A 27,833-nucleotide genomic window follows, 5' to 3' on the forward strand; every position below is an offset into this window, starting at 1 on the left:
GTTAAATGTTTCAGCTAGTTTTGCAAACACAGACCTTCCCTCTTGCTGACTGGCTTATGCTGCCAATCATATTGATTTAGCTCACCATGTATCATTGTATTACTGTGCTGCCCATTCTAAAAGCTACAAAAACCTGAGCACTGTTAAATGTTTAATGCCACTTACGCCTCCCATGACTCTGGTTTGGTTAGGTCAGCCTCGACAAGTTCCAGTTTGTGTGCAGCCTCTGGACACAGGTCCTGAAGGTGCTTCACCTTGTTCTCATCCTGCAAGCTCCTCACAGTGCCCCTTACTCGGTACCCACCTTCTTGCAGCTGCTTTACCACATGTGTTGCAATGTAGCCTGAGGCGCCGGTGACCACCACCACTGTAGAGGAAAAATATATGTTTTAATGTGGTAGCCTACTCACAAAAATGGTGTCCAACAAACTATCAATGCTGAGTGATTATTTCACCCATGCTTAAATGGTATCATTCTTTTTTTTTTTGGGACAACAAAATATCCTTGTACATGTAAGTTGTTTTTTAGTTAGACTCACCAAGACATCTGATCACCTTCTTAGACTTAACCCGTTTACTTTCAGATGCCACTGCATATCCAAGTTAAAATCTCTATCTGTTCCATAAAACTGCTGCTCTGCAGCTATTCCTGTTGCATGGCTACCAGAAAATCAATACTCTAACAGATCTTGTTTCTGTGTTTCAAACAGCTGTGATGTTTCTGTCCAGAAATCTCACAGTATCGACAATGTCATTTCTGGCTGAGGAAGCAGCAGCGTCACAACACAGCAGCATGTGAGACACCAGGAGAGATACAATACATCTCATCTTCACAACACCGTAGTATGTGAAACACAATCATAGCTGCAATACATCTAGATCTTCATGACACTGTAGTATGTGAGACACCAACATAGCTGCAATACATCTAGAACTTCATGACACTGTAGTATGTGAGACACCAACATAGCTGCATTACATCTAGAACTTCATGACACTGTAGTATGTGAGACACCAACATAGCTGCAATACATCTAGAACTTCATGACACTGTAGTATGTGAGACACCAACATAGCTGCATTACATCTAGATGTTCATGACACTGCCATATGTGAGACACCAACATAGCTGCAATGCATCTAGATGTTCATGACACTGTAGTATGTGAGACACCAACATGGCTGCAATACATCTAGATCTTCATGACACTGTAGTATGTGAGACACCAACATAGCTGCAATGCATCTAGATGTTCATGACACTGTAGTATGTGAGACATCAACATAGCTGCAATACATCTAGATCTTCATGACACTGTAGTATGTGAGACACCAACATAGCTGCAATACATCTAGATCTTCATGACACTGTAGTATGTGAAACACCAACATAGCTGCAATACATCTAGATCTTCATGACACTGTAGTATGTGAGACACCAACATAGCTGCAATACATCTAGATCTCTGTTGAATGTATGCCATTACCCACAAGCTGCTGTTGGATGTATGCTGCAACCACAAGTTGCTGCTGGATGTATGCTACAACCACAAGCTGCTGTTGGATGTATGCTGGTACCACAAGCTGCTGTTGGATGTATGCTACAACCACAAGCTGCTGTTTGATGTATGCTGCTACCACAAGTTGCTGCTGGATGTATGTTACTATCACAAGCTGCTGCTGGATGTATGTCACTACCACAAGCTGCTGCTGGATGTATGCTACTACCACAAGCTGCTGCTGGATGTATGTCACTACCACAAGCTGCTGCTGGATGTATGCTCAGTGTTTCCGTTTACCGGCATATGCCGGTATTTTACCGGTAAAAAAATCAAAGGACCGGCATATTTATGGCAAACAAGTCCTGGGGACCGGCAATAAATACACCCGGTTAAATCATTTCCTCCAAATTGGCAATACAAATTACCAGCAACTGTTAGATAAAGGAAACTTCCATGTAAATTCGATCTGCACCATATGCGATACGTGTAAGGAATTCCGTGTCTATTTTTAGTAACAGTCCCAGCGATTATTGTCATTGGCTGGACGTCTCGCTTAGCCTCGATCAGGCGAGAGCATTTTGGCGTGAGGTTATAATGCATCAGATTTCAATACTCTATCGGGGCCAATAGTAAGACAGCTTTACTGACGATGGGGAATGGACATATTAACCCATTCAACACCGCAGGCCGAATAATCGGCCACAACGTTATGAGTCCCCAGATACCGGAGGCCGATAAATCGGCCAGGCAGTAGTCACGTCAAAATGAGACATAATTTTAGGAACCTACCTGACTTTTGATTCATATATCAAATCTATCACATTTCACAATGTCTGAAAACACTTATTAAATTTCAATTTATCATATATTATCAGCAGAATTAAAATTATAAACTATTTTTCGCAATGTTCTTGAAAACACAGGGGCTTGTAACGCTAAAAACTGCCATCAAGGCATATACTATCACTGACGGGGTCTTAGGCTTGTAACGCTAAAAACTGCCATCAAGGCATATACTATCACTGACGGGTCTTAGTACAGTACTAAGACCCGTCAGTGATAGTATATGCCTTGATGGCAGGTTTTAGCGTTACAAGCCCCTGTGCTTGAAAACAACGATTCTCGGACACATGCTTCGGCAGCGGGTCTACAATAACATTGTCAAAGAGCAAAGTAACGATGTTTCGAGGAATTCATTAAATAAATTGAATAAACTAATGAATAAAATCAACAACAACATTCATAAAAGTTGTCAAACGTACATATAAAATTACTATTTCCATCTTTTGTGCGATCATGTAATGTAAGTCAAGTCACTGACCAGTGACATCTCGCTCTCGCCGCCTCAATCTTCACGGACCGACACGATGTTTAATGCGAAAATATATACATGAAGCATTTTTGTCACAGGTCATAACCTAGCACGATCGTCCAATAAGTTCCATAATTCACGTTACAGGTAGCGATTTCTTGCTTAATATGTTCAGAATAGCATTATTTTACCCAAAACTTTTGTCTAAATCTGAAGGTTTTAGTTAGCGAGGGCGGTATCCATTACCGTAATATGATTGGCTGCCTTAGGTCACGTGTCGATTTTGACCAACCACGACCCTTATAGCAGACTGTGGCGAAAAGCGTCATTAGAAACCAATCTTTATCCAATAAAATGCGCTTCTTACAACTGTGAAAATACTCTTGGCAAGGGTACAGTGATATTGTTGATGTTCAGAGCCATGAGAGCTTTGAGCGATGCCCGACATCAAAGCGATTCACGCCGCGCATGTTATGCATCTGAAAGCCAGCGGGAGGTATTTTCCGTTGTTATGTCATGTTACCGGCGGAAAGCCACAGATATCGGAAATAGGCGACCATACATATTATTTAAGAAATCTTTTTAATAATAATTTTCTGATGGCGTAAAAATGAAAATATAAAAGAAAAGGCACGGACATGTTATCACATGTCACAAATGGAAAAATGCGCCATAGTTTTTGCTTTTTTAGTGGTTTATCTGGACGTTATAAATGTAAGCTTGCATTTTCATTCAAAAATACATTTATTTAAGTTGTAGTTGTATTATTTGAATAATATTATAAAAATAAACTTCATATTTATCAACAGTAGGATTAGATCTTTTAAATGGTGTATGGGATGTAGTAGCAATAACGTTTTACAAGCTTATAACTTCCTTCATAAACATAGGCTTCATCTATGACCTCAGGGTCTCTGGGAACTCGGTGTCACGGCAGTAAATGCCTCTGGTTGACTGGTGTTGAAAGAGTTAAAAATGAAACACAAACACACACACACATTCTTGTTGTTATCTTTATTTAACATGGAAAAGAAGTGGACTGGTGAAAATAATAAGGGACTGGTATATTTGAGGCTTACCAGTCCCATGGACTGGTAAATTCGAAACTCACCGGAAACACTGATGCTACTACCACAAGCTGCTGCTGGATGTATGTCACTACCACAAGTTGCTGCTGGATGTATGCTGCTACCACAAGTTGCTGCTGGATGTATGCTACTACCAGAAGTTGCTGCTGGATGTATGCTGCTACCACAAGCACCTGCTGGATGTATGCTACTACCACAAGCTGCTGCTGGATGTATGTCACTACCACAAGTTGCTGCTGGATGTATGCTGCTACCACAAGCTGCTGCTGGATGTATGCTACTACCACAAGTTGCTGCTGGATGTATGTCACTACCACAAGTTGCTGCTGGATGTATGCTGCTACCACAAGTTGCTCCTGGATGTATGCTACTACCACAAGCTGCTGCTGGATGTATGCTACTACCACAAGTTGCTGATGGATGTATGTCACTACCACAAGTTGCTGTTGGATGTATGCCACTACCACAAGTTGCTGTTGGATGTATGCTGCTACCACAAGTTGCTGCTTGATGTATGTCACTACCACAAGCTGCTGTTGGATGTATGCTACTACCCACAAGCTGCTGTTGGATGTATGTCACTACCCACAAGCTGCTGTTGGATGTATGCTACTACCCACAAGTTGCTGTTGGATGTATGCTGCTACCCACATGTTACTGTTGGACGTACGCTACTACCCACAAGTTGCTGCTGGATGTATGTTACTATCACAAGCTGCTGCTGGATGTATGCTGCTACCACAAGCTGCTGTTGGATGTATGCTACTACCACAAGTTGCTGCTGGATGTATGCTACTACCACAAGTTGCTGCTGGATGTATGTTACTACCACAAGTTGCTGCTGGATGTATGCTACTACCACAAGCTGCTGTTGGATGTATGCTACTACCACAAGGCTGCTTGGATGTATGCTACTACCACAAGCTGCTGCTACTATGTATGCCACCACAAGCTGCTGTTGGATGTATGCTACTACCCAAGTTGCTGCTGTGTATGTCTGTTGCTGTTGGATGTATGTTACTACCCACAAGCTGCTGTTGGATGTATGCTACTACCCACACACAAGTTGCTGTTGGATGTATGCTGCTACCCACATGTTACTGTTGGACGTACGCTACTACCCACAAGTTGCTGCTGGATGTATGTTACTATCACAAGCTGCTGCTGGATGTATGCTGCTACCACAAGCTGCTGTTGGATGTATGCTACTACCACAAGTTGCTGCTGGATGTATGCTACTACCACAAGTTGCTGCTGGATGTATGTTACTACCACAAGTTGCTGCTGGATGTATGCTACTACCACAAGCTGCTGTTGGATGTATGCTACTACCCACAAGCTGCTGTTGGATGTATGCTACTACCCACAAGCTGCTGTTGGATGTATGCTACTACCTACAAGCTGCTGTTGGATGTATGCTACTACCCACATGTTACTGTTGGATGTACGCTACTACCCACAAGCTGCTGTTGGATGTATGCTACTACCCACATGTTGCTGTTGGATGTATGCTACCACCCACATGTTGCTGTTGAGTGTATGCTACTACCCACAAGCTGCTGTAGGATGTACGCTACTACCCACAAGCTGCTTTTGAATGTATGCTACTATCCACATGCTGCTGCTGGATGTATGCTACTATGCTACTACCCACATGCTGCTGTTGGATGTATGTTACTACCCACATGCTGCTGTTGAAAGTATGCTACTACCCACATGCTGCTGTTGAAAGTATGCTACTACCCACATGCTGCTGTTGGAAGTATGCTACTACCCACAAGCTGCTGTTGGATGTATGCTACTACCCACAAGCTGCTGTTGGATGTATGCTACTACCCACAAGCTGCTGTTGGATGTATGCTACTACCCACATGCTGCTGTTGGACCCCTACTACTACACATGTTGGTATTGGACCTCACCAAGTACCACGCTGCTTCAAGTGTGGTCAACTTGGGAAACAAAGTAGCTGTAAATCATTATAACATTTCCAATTCAGGAAATTCCATATCATATTCACAAGATAGACTATCTCTGTAACACTGTAAAGGTTACAAGCAATCATGTAGCTGCGTAAATCATGATCTATCATGATATCATGAGTAGTGTATATTCACGTTACAATTTGAACAAAAAATACCTCAAAGGGTCTTAGAGATATTATCACAAAAAGCTAACATTCATTTGTATGATGATGAAGGATGTCATATTTCCATTGTTGAGTCCCTTTGCCTTTGATATGATTGATAAACATGTTAACTATGTTTAAAAAAATTGTCCATTACAGAACATGTTGTGAAAACCTTTGGAAACCTTTGGAAACCTTTGGAAGTACAAAGACCATTACCACATTACTAGCATCAGCACATCGCAGTCCAGAATACATGATGATATAAAGTCATCTTTTACATAGCGTTTCTAACTTTCTGAACTGGTACTGTGCATACTGATCATGGACTAATTAAGAAGATTTCTGAGGTTTAATATTCAAAATCGAACCCAAAATCAGTGTAATATTACATTACATACCCAGTACACAATAGTTAATGTGCTTTATATCCGTAATGACAAATAAGAGAATAGTGTAATTTTACATTGGCAAAGTTCAGATGTCTTAGTATTCCAACAAAATTTGCAGTAGTGGTATACTGAAAACACAAAGGCTGTTGTGAGCATTGTTTTGCAAAGAACAATACTTACATCCAATACTTAGAGACCAGAGAAAGTTATCTGCAATGATTAAATCCTCCAACAAACTGATCATAAAAATGCAAAGGAATATATTTATCAAAAACTCTGCAGCTTTGGCAGAATGGATTTATCTTCCATAACATTTCCATCACAATAAAATATCTCAACATTACTTTGATGTTGTCCTTTTCAAACCCACTTCCTCCATGAAGCCTAAGATTATTGACGGAACCCAAGCTCCCTGATGTTGGTTTGATCAGTGAGCCGATGAACCGTGTGGCACAAGCTGCCCGAAGCATGTCATCATGTCCTCTTTAACACCTGCACACCAAAGAACCAGGCTGCACATGCTCAGACAGAACATATTGCCAATAGATCAATCAATACCAGCCAGCTCAGGCCCATCTTCCTGACATCAGCATCACATACGGAAGGAGCGCGGGCACAGTCAGCGTCCTTACACATACCAATAGGAAATATTAAACCACCACTTAAAAATATTAAAGAAATGCATCAGATCTGGCTACACGTTAAAGTCACAAGTATAACCAAAGCATGGTCCATCTGCTCATAAACAGCAATCAGAGAGATCCTTATTAATGAAATGCACTTCCAGAACATTAACGACAAAGAACTCTGCATTCCAAACTTGTTTCATAGAATGTTACATGTTTCACGGAGCCATCATGAGCTAATAACTGACAGCCACAATGATCATTATGTGTGACATTATCAATGACATTATGGTAAGACACGGTCATCACATCAGCTTTTAGAGTTGATGCGCCTTAATCCACCACCAGGATAAGAGACATAGCTTGTGATGGTCTTTCACGTGGGCAGAGTGCTGCAGTACAATATGCATGAAGCTGCTTTGCCAGCCTCGGTATAAAATGCCCATGGGGGAAAATACCCACTCAATTTGGAAAGGTAGTCACACCAGGAAAGCTGTGATTTGTTGCCAAGGGGATGTTATCCAAAGGAAATCAATGGCGTTACAGCAATTTTGGAGAGCTTTTACATGTCGTAATGTGATTTGCACTCAATCTATGTCCAGGACAGGACATGCCAGGCAGGATGCCAATATACCTGCATTATAAGACATGTTGTCATGGTAATTCAGTATATGTTTAATTCAAACCATGAGATCTAAAATTCATTTTTCTACACAATTTCAGGAACAGCTAATGTACTGGAAACATCACCAGGCATATTGTCACCCAGTCATAGTGCTTCTCCCATGTGGGAGGAGGATACTGTGACCCTGCCATAATCCTTTTCCAATGTTGAGCACATGCGACATCATCTGAGTCTGAGCTATTTGTGAATATGCAAGTAAGCATTCCCTGTGCTGGGGGCTGTTGCGAATCTGCAAGTAAAGCATCTCCTGTGTATAGTGTGTTGTTGAACAGTGTCACTTGTGTCTGGACTGTTGTGATACCTCCTGTGTCTTGACAGTTGTTCGAAAGTGTTGGATCTAAGTACAGTATGTACAGTGAATTCTCAGTAATCTATGAAATCACAGGTCATGATTTGGAACTAGTTCATCCTTTTAAGTTTGAAAATAATCCTAAATTTTATCTTACTTATTCACAAATCGCTTCTTGAAAAACATGCTCAACATGTTTTCGAAAGACATAATGTACATGCACTAAATGTTGACTGAGTGAAAGAGTCTCCAAAAACTCTGCATTAAATAACAATGAGGCAAATAACATTACTTTGTAGAGAGTGAGTGAATTTGGTTTTACGCCCCTTTTAGCAATATTCCAGCAATATCACAGAAGGTGACACAAGAAAATGGGCTTCACACATTGTACCCATGTGGTGAATCTAACCCGGGTCTTCGGCATGACGAGCAAACGCTTTAACCACTAGGCTACCCAAACACCCCCATTAACTGTACTTATTAACAGTAGTTACACATCGACCATAGTTCAGAACATTAACAGAAGTGGTAGAAAGCGATTGATGTTTGTTATTAAGGTGGTTCCAAACTCTACACACTGGCCATTGGAAGGCAGCCCAGAGTACCCAGACTGTACTGTGGACTTCACTCCACTGACTACAATACAGTGTGTTGTCACAAAACTCGCACTGCATGTTGCAAGTACTTTGATGTGGGAACAGACTAGACTAAAGTATGTGAACTGTGTAATGTGAACTAATTGTTTCACTACTTGACTTTACCATATATATCTTGAGGCATCGAATGAAAACCAAGCTAACGCTTTTATCACAAGGGGCTGTCAGGGCCTAGTATTGTGTGCAGGGTTTATCTTCCTTATTAGACACTGCTAGATGCAAGTGTTTTCTTTCCTGTGCAGGATTGGCCCTGATTGCGAAGGAACTAGCTACTTGTGCTTATTGTCTAATGCCAATTACTAACTTGCTGAAAAAAAATATAAAAATTATTGCTCAATTACTTAGCCATACAATCACACATTTGGCAGTAGTACATCTGTAAAGGATGCTGACTAAACCCTACAATCATGTAGTTTCCTTGGGTCTCTTGGAAAAGTCTGTAAAAATAGCATGGTTCCATTAACCTGACCGACCTTGCCAGTCTGACGCAGACCATCATAATTTCATTGACCTTTCGGAATTCTAGACATGGGAAATGCTATATCTTACTAACCATACTAAGCCAATACCTAAAATGTCCACACCACTGAAGATGATGCTATCTGATGTTAACAAATAATTATCAAGAAAAAAGAAATTATTAAGAGAAATGAATCTGTTTAGTTGAATATTCCATATATCTCTTTAAGTAGTATTATATCATGGATTGTGCCCAGTGGCCAATAATTTGCCTCAAGAGTGAAGTCAGTGACAATTCCAAAAATTAAACTAAACATTTGCGAAGTCATGTTATTATTGTAACAACTGGTGTAGGTCAACAGGTCCGAGTGACCTGATGAAAGGACCAATAATCATGAACAAGATTCAATGTTTGGATGAACATATTAGCATTGAATGGAAAATTAAAATCCCCTTGAATCCCCTTATGACAGTGAATATATAAGAAAAAAAATACCTTTGTCTGCCAAGGGCAATTAGTCTGGAATACTTAGTAAGTCCTTGCCATAAGTAATATATTGTACACTCTTTAACATGGCATTCATCCCTGTACATCTGCTCTCTCTTCATATCAAGAATTTAGTGAGAGGATCCTGTCCAGACATTCATGGCATGTATAACACACCAGCTAAATAAAAATTCAATTACAGATTTCCATTTAGCACTGAATCACATCAGGTGACTGTATACTTGTGTGAAAAGGGAACATTTCTACCAGATTGGATTAAACTAATTCAGCAAAAAAAGACACTTAGTAAACTGTATCATCAAACTTTCAGACACAGTAAATGCGTCTTTGAGAGGCATTTTAGAAGTTGTGAAGATGAAGGAAAACCAAGTTCTATGGATAGTCAACTTCTTTATTGCAATGAGTGCAAGTGATGTTTTGCTTGATCACAGTGTTGGTACCTGAACCGAAACATCGCACTCATTGCAATAAGGCCTAAAGAAAAAAATGGTTCTGATTACCCGACCGACCCTTGAATTCTGGTGCCGACCCTATATTTTTTAAGCTGTATGAATAAAATAAGCTTTCAGATACCATTGTTTTTTTCTTGCACCAAAGGACATCGGTCATTCTGATAGAGGAAACTGACATGATGGCCGCAAGCTTGATTGAATAAACAATTAGACATTGATAAATGTGTTATTAGTTTGTTCTTTACTTCTAAAAAAAATGTACAAAAAAAACCCTACCTGCCCTAAATTTTAAAGAGGTGTAATCGGAACCACAACATTTATTGTATTTGGTCTAAAGAAGCATCCATAGAACTTGGTTTTCTTACAGTAAATGTTCATGAATGGATGGATACCTGGTGATCAATAGTTTTTAACCAATAGAGATATTGCATCAGGTGACATCAGTGACATTACTAAACGAAGGAATGTGTTCATTAACATAAGAATGTCACAGGTGAGGTCCAGCTTGGAACGCTGCTACATTCCACACACTGCTATCATTTGTCGGTTGTCAGTCCCAACACTGACAACCACACATCTCAAATAGTCCATAAATACAACTTGCAAAACAAAGAACACATGAAGAGGTTTGCACGTTATCTCATGAATGACAACTGAATAACCTTGTTTGAATGCATGGTATGCAGCAGAAGCAGCACAGAGACTGCTCTAGTTGCTGCCTGAAATACACAGATGCTTATAGTTTTTCTGTGGAGTGTGTTTGTTTGTTGTTTAACAACCACCCCCACGCCCCCAACAGACACTCAGTAATATTCCAGCTATATGACAGCTGTATATGGATACTCACAACTGGACCAGACAATCCAGTGTTTGATGCTATGTACGCTTACCGACACATTTTGGATATGAAGCGCACTTGTCAAGTCAGTGAGCCCGACCACCCAATTACCTTTAGTCGCCTCCTCACAACAATCACTGAAGACCAACCCAGGTCTTCATGTATTCAGAACCTAGTCACAGAACCTGTCAGTGTTCTCGTTCTCTGGTAATTACCGTTTTTTTACCGATAAATATTGTGATGATCCAGTATTTTCAACTGCCGTCGGTAGCTGCCGCCGGTAAATTTTGTATTGCTTAAAGTTGCCTTTTATCGGTAAATTTAATTGCAGTTAATGTCTTGGCACATCTAAATATAGACTCTAGCACACTGAGCATATGCAGATCAAGCCATGCCATGTGCGTGGTTGATACAGACATTCGCACATTGCCATTGACACTGTCCTTCCCGCTATCTATTTATAGCCGTACCACTTGGTAATCTTTATGCTCTTAGTAAAAAAATGGCTTCCTGTAGTAAAAAACAGCGTACACTGACAGGGTTCTTTTCGGGGAGAAATAGGAAGCAAAATGAAAGTCAAACATCTAATCCAGTGGTTAAGGGTACAGAAAAATATGGCGATGTTTTTCAATTTGTGACATGTCATAATATCCCCGTGCCTTTTTTTTATATTTTCATATTTACGTAATGGGAAAATTATTATAAAAAGATATCTTAAATAATATGTATGGTCGCCCATTTCCCGATATCAGTGGCTTGCCACTAACAATGGAAAATACCTCCGGTTTTGAAGCCTCATATGAACAGTGTTCACGAATGGTGTTTCAAAGTAACAGGACTTTCGGTCCTGTAAGTTTCAGATGTCTGTCTGACCCATTGAAAATTCACAGGACCCATAGAATAAAATTAAACACACATTTCAGATTTAATATTTCTTATATTGGCACTGAAATTATTATAAGATTTATAAACAGCAAACAAGTGTCACATGTCACATATAACAACTTCAGTCAAAGTCATTGTGAAATATACAGTCAGAAACTGGGGCCGGCGGGTTGTAGATTTCTATCGGACCGTTGTCGGACCGTTGGCGAATCTGTCGGATTTGTCAGAGGGTCAGACGCTATTCGTGAACACTGTATGAATAACATGCAAGGCGATTCGCTTAATGGCAGGTTTGAACATCAATATCACTGTAACCTTGCTGAGAGTATTTTCACAGTTGTAAGAAGCGATTTTATTGGATAAAGATTGGTTTCTAATGACGCTTTTTCGCCACAGTCTGCTATAGGAATTGTGATTGGTTAAAATCAGGCACGTGACCTAAGGCAGCCAATAATATTACAGCAATGGATACTGTCCTTGTAAACGAAAACCTTTAGATTTTGACGAAAGTTTTGGGTAAAACAATGGTATTCTGAACGCATTAAGCAAGAAATCGCTACCTATACATAAATTATGGAACTTATTGGACGTATCGTGCTACGTTATGACCTGTGACAAATATGCTTCATGCATTAAACATCGTGTCTGAGCGTGAAGATTGAGGCAGCACATGATCGCACAAAAAGACGGAAATAGTAATTTATATGTACGTTTGGCAACTTTTATGAATGCTGTTGTTGATTTTATTTATCAGTTTATTCAATTTATTTAATGACATTCTGAACACATTTATTGAATTTAGTTGGACCGCTTTCATTTTCTGATTCTCAGCATGGCATCGAATTGATAATTGTAATGTAGGTCTAATGAACATATTCTCGAAAAACAAGCAACACACAGCACACTTTTCAACACATTTATTGGTAAGAGTTCCACCCGTAACCCCCGCTTGAAATGTATTCTATTTATTAGGATTATTTCGAGGGTTTAGGGTTAGGTTTGGGGTTAGGTTTAGGGTTTGGTTTGGGGGTAGGTTTAGGGTTAGGGTTTAGGATTAGATATAGGCTTTTTAGAAAAAAACATAGGCCTATATTCTTAGGCATAGAATGATTTTAAAAAATACGGGTTACAGGCGGAAATCTTTCCCATTTATTAACAGTATATCGTTATGAATACTGATTATTTTCTCCCTCCGGATAAAAACTAGTTCAGCCGGAATCTTCAAAACCCTGTCCGCATAAGCCGCCGGTAATTTTCAAAACCACTGGGAACACTGCCTGTGCGTATTCACAAGTGAGTGAGTATCAGTAATGAGCAGCAATCAAACCTACATGATTAGGATGATGCAATACCAGCCAGGTTACAATGTAAGCACCAGATTCCACATTTAGTCAGTTTTATCCACGAATGGATAAACAAGAAGTCACAAAGGTCATAATCAATAAAGCAATCTAAGCATATGTATTGTGTATCGTGTTCATATTGTGTCTTATGACATGATGGCTCTGCAGGAAGGTCCGGAATCCATTGGTAGTCAACAAGTAGGAATCATGTTCAAGAAACATGAAACACCGGCGCTGATGTGACAGTCAGCAAACAGCAAGAAATAACATTGATACACTGTACAAGCAGTATTTATAAACATTGCCACACAAAAGTCGACAAACCAAAACCTCCTTATCAACTCTTTCCATAGATACTTTGCTGGATTTACAACTTCAGAGCCAAACAGACATACATTGCTTTTCAAAACGACTCTAGCAGGCAAGCAGTTTCTCCTTCAGATGAATACCATCGAGATAGGACATGTAGGTGAGGTGAAATCTGGTTTAACGTCGTACTTAAGAATTTCATTCATATGCATATGATGACATGCATGTGTGTGTATGGGTGGCTACTTGTACTAGCCCAGACAAGCTGGTTTTATAGTGCTAGTTCACTGAGATACCATGCCGCAGGTAAGCATGAATACCCCACTTAGACACTTTATGCTGACTCCGAGCCGACCAGTCCTTGTTGTCATCATCATCATCATCATCATCATCATCATCATACTAACACTTGTATAGCGCTGATATCCAGCTCAGCTGCTCAAAGGCGCTTTGTTTTTCCCTCGATCACTGGATGTCATTCTCAACAGCAGTCGTATTACCAATCTCAACTCCCTGGGGAGTTGCAGCCACTAGGCGCACAAAGTTATCGTGGCTTTCCCACCCTTACGAGGTACCCATTCACAGCTGGGTGGACTGGAACAGATAGTACTTTGTCCAAGTTTACTGCATGTTGCTGTACCCGCAACTAGGTGTACCCATTAATGCCGAGCGCCAGGCAGGGACCAACAAGCACCATATTTTAACATCTTTTGGTATGACGCTGATGGGGATCGGACCCACGACCGTCCGATCTCCGGGCGGACGCTCTAATCACTACACCACGGAGGCAGTCCAAGACATGTAGGACAGGATATTTTAAAATAAAACTAATGTAGCAAGTGCATATGTATTGTATTTATTGTACCCTGACATGATGCACATATACATTACACACGCTCACAAGTTGAAGGTCATGTGTCAGTCCGTGGCACTCCAGGCCAGATAAAGGTGGACACTTGGCACAGGAAGTCAATCATCACTGGAAACAGCCAAAATGATGTACTATCAGTCACCACCAACCGCAATAAACAACTACAGGCCAGAATCATTTCACAGAGAGAAGGAGTGCCACTATGGCAACATAGTTCATCCTTTAACAGCTACAATTTCCATGAAAATAGGGGAAGTGTTCTATTTTTCACATATGAAATGCTCTAAAGTTCAGAGGTAAATCGGCATGAATTGTTGAAGCTTTAAATAAGAATATGCTTAGGCCAAAGTGTTAGCCCAAAGTATCATGAATCATAATTATAAGAATTTGAAATTTTATTACATCAAATAAGAAATATAGGATTAACTGTAGGATTCACTGTTAAAATGAACCAAGAATGTTACAAAGTAGTGCATACACTGCTGACTTCAGACCTTACATTAGTGTTGGGAATTGGTGTAAATCTCATAATTGATGATTGGTTCATTACAACCGATCAATCATCGAAAATAATTGGTTAGCGTCATTTATCAAATTTTCCTGGAAAAATAAAGAAAAAACGTAGTTCTCTCGGTTTTTTTTGCAAATTGCACAAAATGCATTTGCAAATTTCACATCTTTAAAGGATGACGAGTGTGTTAGGAACATACATTTCCTGGAGTTGTTAAGATAAACTTAATCATGACTTGGAACGAGCTTGTAGTGCTTATGTAATGTCGAGAGTAGTCGAGACAAAGTCAACCTTTTGAAAAATATTGTTATTGCAAACAAGTGGTCCAAAATTGTTTGTGTTCGATTATGAGAAAACATGATCGATTGCTTGGTCGTTTTGTCATTGCGACCAATATTCGATTATTTCAATTAATCGGACCACCACTACCTTACATCACTGATAAAATGGACCAAGAAAGGTGAATAGTAGTCTATGTGGTACCAATCCAATGTTTTCACCAAGTACTGATGTTCTTCTGCCTTAAAGAGTGCTGGCAATGACAGATAACTACTATGATAGGATGTTTGCTTATGCACTATTGCGTCTCATCAAGCATTACTGCTGTCTAACCTCATGTTAGACTGATCGAACCTCCGATTAGGTGGACATGGTGCATGATACTGTTATAGGGACCAATTCAGAACAGCCATCGTCCAAATATTTAAAAAGTCCAAAACTATGTACTCAAGACATGCGAGACTTTATTGTAATATATATATGACGCTAAGCTGTATTTTTAATCACTACTGTACATCCTTATCACTACCGCATTGTAAATTGACTTGTCAGCCCATTAATTATTGTATAAGACATTTATAACCTTCATTGGTAATCCCCCTTGGCCGTGTCTGCCATCACATCAACTGGTCAAGGAAGTGCTATTGTTTTTCTGTCTGTCCATTGATGAGTCGTCGCCTGTCCATTGTTGTCAAAAACTGTATATATACTTAGTATGCTCCCATCTAGACAGTGAAGGAGTACGAGTTCGGTATTTGGACTGTCTGTTGGGATGACCACAAGCAGGATAATGCCGCTCGTAGGAAACGCCCTGGGGTTGAGCAGGTACTCCGCTCACCTCGCTCATGTCTTGTGTATTGGTTTGTCATGTACTAAATACGTTTGAACTCAACTATGCCTTCGTCTTCATCAACGCACACTTCATCTTAATTATGAGCTAATTCCCCAGTTGACGAATACACCACGCATTGACAATACCATTGCGTATGTCACAACACCATAACATAGATTACTGCTCATAACATCAGATTAACTAGATTAACAGGCTACAGTAATATAGTTGTAAGTGTTGACTGTGATGTAACAATTACACATCCTGGATACTTGACTTCCTGTGAATTAGCATCATAACCATGGTATTGTGATAAGGCGTAAAAATCTAATAAATAGTTTAACACTCTGAATATTCTGTGCAAAGAAAGGCTTATCAGAAATACAGAGTGTCAAATAACAATAGAGTGAAACGCTATTGGAATAATATGTATATCAGGCATAGAAATACTTTTTTTCTAAGTGTGCCTTAGGGCACCAGGTAAATATTTTAGGTGTGCCTTTCAGAAATCAGGTGTGCCCACATGTTTTTTAGAATAAATGACTGTAGCAAAGATGATGATCTTTGGAAATTTATTGTCAGAAAACAACAAATGTAACCAGTTTTCTGTTATCACTGATATGTCTTCTGTTTAAGATGGCTTTCTTATGTTTCATTTGTTCTGCTTTCCCAACACCTTTAATAGCTAAGAATTGTGTGAGAGGTTCACTTTTTTCTATATATCTAACATACACAATTTCCTCTTCAATAACTGAACTATCAGTACTCCTAACACTCTAAATGAAAAAACAACCAGATTTCTTTACATGAACCATCATAATTCCAGTGATTTCCTGGGCGATAAAGTCAATAAATGTTTTTGCATAAGTGTTTTGTTTGGTTATTAAGAGTCCAAAGGTGTGTTATGTCTCTAAAAACTTAGGCATGCCATAAGGGCACCGAGAACATTTTTTATCCGTGCCATTTCGATATTTACCACGCCATGGCACGCTAATATATGGGGTATTTCGAACCCTGTATATGAAACAATACATCAGGAAAGCTAGTCAGTCTCGCAGCCCCTGAACCATACTATTTTCCCTACAGCCTAGCCCTCCCTGCAATGCTAAAGCCCTAAATGAAGCAAGTCTATATTTCCCCAGGTTCTGAATTTCTGGTCTCCCTGAAGCTCCTTTTCAATTTAAATGGGTTCATTTGTTACAATCAAAATTATATATAATCAGCGACTAAGCGTTAGTCTACAGGAAAGCAACTGCAACCAACACAAGATGGTTAGAGGGCCAAACACAGTCTTCACAATGAATCACATGGCCTCCTAACCTAACACACCCCATAATATAATCATCTCTACCATCTGGACCAGCTGTAGGCTGATATTTCAGACATTAAACAATGGAGTAAGCTCACACAAGTTCCCCCTTAGACATTAATAATTCATAAAGGCAACTCATATCAAACCTCCCTGACCACTAAGTCCACCATCAGCTATCACTGGATTAAACTGTGCTGAGAGTATTATTATTAGCATGCCAGGCCTTCAGGGCCAGTATCCCAGATCAGTATCTCAATGCTCATTCACTGAATCAATACACATAACTAGAAATACACATATCCAAATAATGGCATTTTACTGCATATTGAAACATTGTATCTTAATAGAATACTGTTCTTCAATGAAACTTAACCTTGCTTCTGTGATTAACATGACACTGTTCAAGCTATGTGATTATGAAGTACAACACAACAACATTGTGAGATATTATTATTTTTACACTGGGGGCATTATAACAGTGTGGTCCTGTAACATAAACATAACATCAAAATCAGGAATCAATCACTGTTGTGGAACTGAATGTGTATTAATACTAGGATTCTGTCTGTTGCAAAACATTCTCTAAAGAAGAGGTTTTGTTTAGGTTTTCTTGTATTTACCAATGTTCTGTATTCAATACATTTGTCTATGGGAGGTCCCTAACTTGAACAATACTAGACTACTATATTCCTTTTGCACACTATATTCTTATACACCCCATACACCTTTACACACAATTTCCCCATACACTATATACCATATGATATAAATCTGTACACACATTCCTTCCACACAATTCCCCCATACACTATATATCATACTATATTAATCTGCACACACATTCCATTACACAGAAAATTCTTACTGACACTTTATCATATCCTGCTCATGAAATCAGTGTGACCAGGGATTCAGCAAGTACTAACTGTAATCCTACATGACACTTTGCATGAATACATTGCTTGATAACATCTCACCCCCTGTGATATAATGAACACAATCACGATAACAAGCCAAGGATATGTAGTTGTAAACAGACAATCATCACGAGAAATGTTGTTTCATATTGGCATATGATTAGGATATCAGCTGCACACATATCTCAAATATTTGAAATAGGAGTTTCCAAACTTGAAATCAAATGACTCATGAACCAAATAAACTTCCACTTGCCAGCTATGTCTATCTGTTCTTTATCTCCACAACAGTAGCAAGCCTGTATCTAGCCTTCCCTGAGCTATCACATTACAATACACCATGGAGAGATACATGCACCATGGGCTGAGAGGATGTAAGGCAAACATTGCTCATGTGTTGGTCCAGGGTTGTACCTTGATGTACAATACTTGGTGTCACAAAAACTCCCAATCATTGATTTCAGGGCCCTTCAGGAAATATAAAGACCCTGTGAATAGTGGACTGAACAGTAAGATTTGATAATTACAGGGCATTCATGTTTCTTGGCAAGACTTTGGCATAATGATTATTACATATGTGTCTTTCAGAATGGATTAAAATCTTTCTTGTCAATTCTGTGCATTCTGGATGTGCTTTTCTGCTTCCCTTAAAACCCTGTGTAAGGAAGAATTGTCACTGCTGAGGGACTGGTGCAGTTTGCATATTTCATATGAGAGTGGGGCAGATGGCTGGTTTACTTTCGTGTGTGGTGGGGTAGATTGTTTTCTTCCATGTGGTGATGAGAAAGACAGCGTATGTATGTAGGGGTGGCGCAGATGGTTTATTTAAGGGCAGAGATGGGGGGAGATTGCTTACTAAACATGTGGGTTGGGAACATGGCTTCTTTGTGTGGCTGGGAAATGGCTGTTTTATGAGATGGTTTATTTTCATGTGAGATGAAGTAGATGGTTTATTTTCATATGAGATGAAGTAGATGGTTTATTTTCATGTGAGATGAAGTAGATTGTTTATTTTCATGTGAGATGTAGTAGATGGTTTATTTTCATGTTAGATCAAGTAGATGGTTTATTTTCATGTGAGATGATGTCAATGGTTTACTTTCATGTGAGATGAAGTAGATGGTTTACTTTCATGTTAGATGAAGTATATGGTTTATTTTCATGTGAGATGTCAATGGTTTACTTTCATGTGTGATGAAGTAGATGGTTTACTTTCATGTGAGATGAAGTAGATGGTTTACTTTCACTGACTGACTGAGTTTAGTTTTACGCCGCTTTTAGCAATATTCCAGCAACATCACGGCGGGGGACACCAGAAATGGGCTTCACACATTGTACCCATGTGGGGATTCGAACCCGGGTCTTAGGCGTGACGAGCCAACGCTTTAACCACTAGGCTACCCCACCGCCCTGGTTTACTTTCATGTGAGATGTCAATGGTTTACTTTCATGTGTGATGAAGTAGATGGTTACTTTCATGTTAGATGAAGTAGATGGTTTACTTTCATGCGAGATGAAGTAGATGGTTTACTTTCATGCGAGATGATGTCAATGGTTTACTTTCATGTTAGATGATGTTGATGGTTACTTTCATGTGACTGACTGACTGACTGAGTTTGGTTTTACGCCGCTTTTAGCAATATTGCAGCAACATCACGGCGGGTACTTTCATGTGAGATGAAGTAGATGGTTTACTTTCATGTGAGATGATGACAATGGTGTACTTTCATGTTAGATGATGTTGATGGTTTACTTTCATGCGAGATGTAGTAGATGGTTTATTTATGTGAGATGAAGTAGATGGTTTATTTCATGCGAGATGTCAATGGTTTACTTTCATATGAGATGAAGTAGATGGTTTACTTTCATGTTAGATGAAGTAAATGGTTTACTTTCATGTGTGATGAAGTAGATGGTTTACTTTCATGTTAGATAATGTTGATGGTTTACTTTCATGTGAGATGATGTCGATGGTTTGCTTTCATGTTAGATGAAGTAGATGGTTACTTTCATGTGAGATGAAGTTGATGGTTTCTTTCATGCGAGATGAAGTAGATGGTTTATTTTCATGCGAGATGAAGTAGATGATTTATTTTCATGCGAGATGATGTCTATGGTTTACTTTCATGTGAGATGTAGTAGATGGTTTCATTTATTATGGGAGTGGGGGAAGTGTCTTCCTTATGTTTGGGGTGGGAGATGTGACTACAGGCACTGTTCCATGTTATTTCACTCTCAGTGTTTGGCTTCCTTATGTGAGGGTTGGGAGATGTGGCTTCCTTATGCGAGGGTTGGATATGTGGCTTCCTTATGCGTGGAGTTGGAGATGTGGCTTCCTTGTGTGAGGGTTGAGAGATGTGGCTTCCTTGTGAGGTGGTGGGAGATGTGGCTTCCGTATGTGAGGGTTGGGAGATGTGGCTTCCTTATGTGTGGGGTTGGAGATGTGGCTTCCACATGTGTGCGAAGGTGGCTTCCTTGTGTGCGGGGTTGGAGATGTGGCTTCCTTGTGTGTGGGATGGGAGATGTGGCTTCCTTGTGTGTGGGGGTGGGAGATGTGGGTTCCTTATGTGAGGTGTGGGAGATGTGGCTTCCTTATGCGAGGCGTGGGAGATGTGGATTCCTTATGTGTGAGAATTGGGAGATGTGGCTTCCTTATGTGTGGGATGGGAGATGTAACTATAGGCCTTGTTCCATGTTATTTCATTAGTTCTCAGCGTTTGTAGCTAGTAATGCTTGGACAAAACAAAAGTGCTTAGATTTCCTTTCACTTTTATTTAGTTCTAATTCGTAACATAAAATTGAAGAACTAGTTAAAAAAATAGCCCTCAAATGATTCTCACTACTGACAACAACCATGATTGGATTTATACTTGTCATCAGGACAATTTAGGCAACTGAAGACAGCTTACTAGCAAGAATTATGAAGGCTTGTAAATATTGGGTGTTGACTTGGGTTAAATGAGGCAAATATGTTGCTGATGTCATATAGCCATAGCTCTGAAGTACCTTCAAGTTAGCGTTATGTTCTGTTTCATATTTAATGATGTGCTGTAGCAATACTACAGATGTATAACATAGACCGTGCATGTGAGTGAGTGAGTTTAGTTTTACACCACACTCAGCAAAATTCCAGCTATATGACGGCAGTCTGTAAATAATCGAGTCTGGACCAGACAATCCAGTGATCAACAGCATGAGTATCGATCTGTGCAATTGGGAACTAATGACATGTGTCAACCAAGTCAGCGAGTTTGACCACCCAATCCTGTTAGTCGCCTCTTACGACAAGCATGGGTTACTGAAGATCAATATTCTAACTCGGACCTTCACGGGTCATGTGTGCATGTATGTTGAAGAGGTTGAACACAGGAATAGGGGGAAACGGTATGCTCTTACCACAGTATGGTACATATTGTGCTACAAAGCCTTCGGTCCATTTCGGTTTGGTATACGAGATATGATCATAATGCAGAAAATTGACCACAGCCAAAACTTTCATTCTTATGACTAGATAGAAAACACATTAGTTCTACTAATACTGCGGTATACAGTTTCACCCCTACACAGGAATATAGCAGGTTTCCATATATGGCAGTCTGTAACTAATCTAGGTTAGACAAAGCCACCATCAGGGTATGATGACACAATCAATCATCACCATCACTGGTATCACACGTCTTCCTCAACCCTAATTGGGTACTGGGGACCTATTCTGACCTTTCAGAATGACACCCTGTATTTTTTAGTAATATGGTTGAGAAACAGAGCATTGCTCTTAAGCCCAGCTGATCCATATTAACATTTTATCAATGTAATGTCAAAATATGCCCTCAAAGTTGCTGCTATGGGTTGACCATGTAATATTATTGTCTCCATTACACAGACTACATGAAAAATATAACTGTACACTTGTACAATATAAAAAGGAATATGCCACAGTGTTCCTTCAAAATCATTCAAAATATAACAACAATGTAATCTCCATGGAACACACATTAAATCCTTGCTTCATGCTTGGGCAGATGTTTATAGCAAGTTTAGACACTTTTGTAGTTATATCAACAGATAAATGTGTATCCAAGCAAGTGAATGTTATACCCATACATGTGATAAGGAACATTGTTGAAAGACAGTATAAATTGGCACAACATTATGGACAGGTATGTTGATTGGGATCAAATAACCCATTACGATACTGAAAATTTCCAGGTGTGTTAACACTGTGTAGTCAGATTTCCTCCTTTCATTTCCTTGAAGTGATAGTATTTACTCCATACAATTACAACAACTGACATATCTAGATTATAATGTGATAAACACAACCTTGCTCATCCAGTAAGCCATATTGGTGATGCATCAGCATTGTTAATACAGCATATGTCAATGACTCATGAGTTGCACATCTCACTGAGGTGGCTGTAAACTACCTAGTCGGGATGGCTCAGCTGCTGTCACATGATCCTGTACAGCTAACACTGAATCACACCCTTCCAACATTACCAACAGTATGATGGGCAGATAAGTGACTAAATACTGGGAATACATACAGTTTTGAATCAAGGTTAAACTGCAAATTGATCATGATGTATAATTTGCCACACTGAATATGACTGACAATCAGTGACAATTGTAGTGGAAGTCACGTGTGTCTAAGTTAACATTTCATTAAAACTTCTACAAATAGCAACTTAACATTCCTTAAAATATTGTACCTTGTACTTCTGTCTGATAAAAGTGACATGCTTGTGTGAAGGTGTCATTTTATATCTTTCCATTGAAAAATATATAAATTCCTCAATGAAATGTTTAATTTTTTGGTAAATACATTTCATTTGTCTATTCAAGATAACTTTTAAGAGCATACATCACTTCAACTTCAACACTACAAAGAACTGGCCCCAGCACTGTGTGCAGAGGAGTGTCAGTTTTCATGCCTCATGCTAGTCCCCCCAGACAAGGCTTGGAGAGCCTAACTGCAATCCAACTATTCCAAACATCCCATGAACTTTATCTCAGTGTAGATCGCAACTGTGAATCTCATTCTCAACCACTGGAGAGAAACCACAGGCTCTCGTAGCCAAGGCAACAGGAGAAACTAGATACTGGCAATGCCAGGTTGAATTTGACAAGTCTTACACAACTGAGTGACGACCCCCAACAATGACACGGCGTTTCCAGGCTTGCTGGCTCTAAAACTACACCCCCTATTAGCAATAAACAAGAGAGAGGGGGCTATGAGGGAGCGAGAGGGTCTGAGCACGCAAACGCCGGACAAAGCCCTATCGATGAAGCGAGACAAAGGCTTGTGAAATACCATTTCCCAGCTTCTGTTTGCAACTCCGCTGTATGTCAAACAGTGGACGATGCTGGGGTGTCCCCAAGTAAACCCTACCTCACAAAATAACCAAATTTGTCAACAGCGAGTGGCGCTAGAAAGCTATAGAAAATCTAGGAATCGCTTTTTAACACGCACAATGAGTTTGTGACACAAGACGAAAGACCATCTGTCAAAATTTTCAGGGAGGCCCGAATCCCGACTTTGACCCTTTGTAAGCGTTTTCACATGTCTTACACCTGTTAAATGATTTAACATCTAAGTTGAAAAAAGAAATATGATCTTCTGAACCAGATACAAGCATGATTTACGTAATCAGTTAATAGCGATGATGTTACAAATAATTATAATATAATGACACAGCGCCGACCCATGACTCACGTTGGCTCAACAATTCACGGAAATTTTCATCGTCTGCAAACGCGCACACTGTCTGGAAACCTTGGTTTCCGACATCTTTTAACTCAGATAAATGCGAAGAGGTTAATATTTCATTTTTCTGCCTGCCAAGACTACACGTTATTTTCCAGACATCTCGCTCTAAGTTAATGCATGTAGCCACTGAATCCATTATTACTGCACGATTACTCAATGCGCCTGTCAAATTATGCAAATATATAAAATGACAAAATTGAGGATTTAATCCACATATAACCCGACCACCTTTAAATTACAAGGGAACGGCATTTTTACCGTAACTTTCACTGGAAAACTCGACACATACGGTTACGTGATATTATAATTCAGCTTAGACCGGCAGACAATATGCATGCTATTTATAATAAACAAACGTGCGCCACCGACAATCTGTCAAATGCGGATTTCCCTGTAACTTCTTAACACGTGAGAGAAAAAATACCCCTTTCACCACGGGGTTAGAAAAAATAAAGAAGAGTAAATATACACTCTGAAATCATGATATGTTCAACAGAATAGAAAGTGTTGGGATAAAGACGCTACTTACATGGAGAATCGTTTGCAGCCGCCATCTCTTTCCTCGTGCCGGGATCATGTGACCTAGATACACGAAGACGAGGCTGGATCTCCGCCGGGACACACCCCGAACATCTAATGCGGTCACACGAGAGCTCGTGCGCGTTCGGTTTTACAAGTGTACTATCCTATGATGTTTAACAATGAGAGGAATGCTGCTGACACAATTCCACGTGAAAACAAATGATAAATGATTGACTTAATGTCGTATCATCCATTATCATTAGTTTGCTTCTCAGTGTTAGGCGGCCATAGTTAGCAAGCGACTTTTTTTCTGTGCACAAATATTTAACTTTGTTCAAACTTATGACAAACACCTCCATTTTAAATAAACATTTTAACTTTATTTTTCGTGTCAGTTTACGAATTGGGTTTTAACTCGTTAAATAGATGCTGGGGCAATTCCCTAACTGTGTTATACAAACCTCTCGATGGTATTTGAACTATGGCGAGATATTTCTTTTGTTACTGGCCAACTATATGGTAAGTATGATTGATGATATCAACGGCTATGCAGATTCCACAATAACATGCCTATAGCTGCAGAACTTTAAAAAAAGTCAAAAGTAATCAGGATAATTATCATCATTATATGTTTGTCAAAGAGTTATTATGTAAATTGGACACAGACAGCTGTGGTGGTGTTGTTATAGAGAGGTACAGATCACTACAACGGGGGATGTTCCGACAGAGATGGGGCCGTGAAAATATAGAGGAGATTCACGGGAATGTCCGATGATATCCCTGTTGATATCTCCAGTTGCATTTACTTATTGTTTATTGCATGATATCTTCACCATACATTCCTTGTATGCACAAAATGTAAGCCTGCTTTGGACAGTCCTCAGCGCTAGTCCATGCGGTTTTGTTTCTGGATAAACAAGGCTGACCTCACCCCTACCCCCACCCCCAGCGCATTACTTTAATGTTGACTGCTGGGAGCGGTTAGTTCCAGGAGAGCATAAACTGAACTTGTGTGTCGCCAGCAGTTATTTTGCCGTACTATGAAAAACAAATAGTATATGAGGATTCAGCGGTGTAGTTCTTGGCAATTAGCTGGCAAACTGATCTTGACCAACACTTTGCGATAACAGAAAAAGTGATAAATCTTGGCGATTAGCTGGCAAACTGATCTTGATCAACACTTGGCGATAACTGGAAAAGTGATCAATTAAAGTGCATAGCTGTTTGAAAGTATGGCATCGTACCTGCACTATTGTTACTCTTACTATCGACCCTAGTTGGTTTCGTTCTGGTGTAGACTTTCATGACAAAGCTTTAAAATTGCTGACTGCAGCAGAAATTATTTACTGCCTCAGTAAAGCGTGGTAAAGTATATCGAGGGATGTGATCAAGCTACATATCTGTCAAAACATGTGGTGTTATATTGAATCCGACACGTTCACCTATAGGACCTGCAGTTACCACATATACAGGCTATATCCCACACCTCGCCACAGTATCACACATATTCCTAGTAGCCTGTTAGCACTGAGATGGTTAAGTTGCTTGATCTATAGTTGTTTACTCCGCATCACCAGTTTATACGTATCCGACCTTGGTGTTGACAGTCTACAGCACAATATAATATAAGTATACGACCTTGATAGTGATATTGCCACCGAAACTCAACTCAGCAAATATTTAATTTGAATCCACAACAACAAAAATTCGATCTCGGATGTATATATTCGGAATAGGGATATACCACCACGCTCCAACAATATCCCTGTAATTGATGAATTCGAAATTGTTTGTTGTTGTTTTTTCATTTTGTTATTTACAGTTTCAAACATAGATTGGAACTGAGCGTGTTGGAAACGTCTCGCCTTAATGTTGTGATGACGACGGCTGCCATCAGTTTGCGAGAGAGTGTTGGAAAGGTTGAGAATAATGAGGGTGAATTATGTGAAATGTCAGTGGTATGGAATTCCCTGTATTCTATCTCTCACCATGAATTACATGGAAACACGCTTGTCCATCCTTAGACAGCAAGGTCAGCTGACAAACAAGCCATAATGACGGTGGTCAGGTCGTGAATTATTGTTGCCAAGTTTGTTGAGGATATATTGAGAATGTGGTGAAAAAAAACACTCACAAATTTCGTTTGAAGTTCCTCTGAGAATTTAAACATGCGCTTGCGTACATAGGCAATTTTGTAAACATACAATATGACTTGTAGAGTAAAGCGGGGGACTGAGTGTTGTTTTACGCCAAAGCCTCCACCATTCCAGCTAACATGCAGCAGTGTAAGTAATACAAACATCCCGTGACCACCCTGTCTTGATCTAATCCCATCTACGTCCCAGCTAGGTAGCCCAATCACCATCCCTTCACCAGCCCTCCAAACCTGTCCCAGCTACACCTCCCTCCGTCCGTTCACTACCGCCTCCTTCCGTCACCACCCCTCACATTCTGTCCTGGCTACACCCATTTCCCGTCACCACCACTCAAATCCCCCCATCACCATCCAGCCCTGGCTACCCCCTCCCGCTCCTCTCTTCACCACCCCTCCCATCCTGTCCTGGCTACACCCCTCTCCCGTCACCACCACTCAAATCCCCATCACCATCCAGCCCTGGCTAACCCCCCGCTCCTCCCTTCACCACCCCTCCCATCCTGTTCTGGCTACACCCCTCCTCCCTTTACCGTCCTACCAAACCTGGCCTGACACCCCCACCATTTCCTTCCCCCCTCCCATCATGTCCTGGCTACACTCCCTCCCCTCAAACACCCCACCCCTCTTCACCATCCCTCCCATCCTGTCCTGGTTACGCCCCTCCCCCTCATACACACATCACCCCCACCCCTTCACCACCCCTCCCACCCTGTCCCTGTACTATTGACCTCGTGCATAGTAGTGCAAGTCATTTAAAAACAGGACCAATTCTTAACATACGATTTTAGCAATGAAGAAATACACTAAACGCAGCACGTAAAATATAAGATATTTAGATAAGATATGATATGCATTTAATTGCATACCATTCCATGAAGGAACAGTGACAATTTTCTATAAACTACAAATATAAACATAGCAGGTACAAATATACATTGCTACGTTCCACATGTAAATGAATGTGTTACGCTCTCAGTTATCACACTATTGCTGCGTCAAGACAGCACATGATCCCATCACGTGGATGACCATCACAAGGTTGGAGAAATAGACATGACATGCACAAATGACTGAACACTGTACTATTACCCTTATCCGTTTATCAGCCGAAACCTTCCGACTGCATGCAATTAATTATTGCATCCCCTCTGACGATGACTGAGGTCGATGCTACTGACACGAGGTCAAAGTTCA

At 40.1% G+C, this 27,833-nt stretch overlaps 1 protein-coding gene across 1 annotated transcript in view; it reads right to left on the reverse strand.

The window, feature by feature from the left end:
• The window catches only part of LOC124266750 (phenylacetaldehyde reductase-like), a 40,482-nt gene extending 15,844 nt beyond the window's left edge, over positions 1-24,638 (reverse strand). Inside the window, 2 exon segments of the mRNA XM_046701537.1 lie at positions 166-367; positions 24,492-24,638. Of these exon segments, the coding sequence (XP_046557493.1) occupies positions 166-367; positions 24,492-24,516 (227 nt within the window). The 5' untranslated portion in view covers positions 24,517-24,638.
• Between the last annotated feature and the right edge of the window lie 3,195 nt (positions 24,639-27,833).

This window comes from Haliotis rubra, unplaced genomic scaffold, assembly GCF_003918875.1.
Source record: "Haliotis rubra isolate DU_JTF1 unplaced genomic scaffold, ASM391887v1 Scf128, whole genome shotgun sequence".
Classification (NCBI taxonomy): Eukaryota; Metazoa; Mollusca; class Gastropoda; order Lepetellida; family Haliotidae; genus Haliotis; species Haliotis rubra.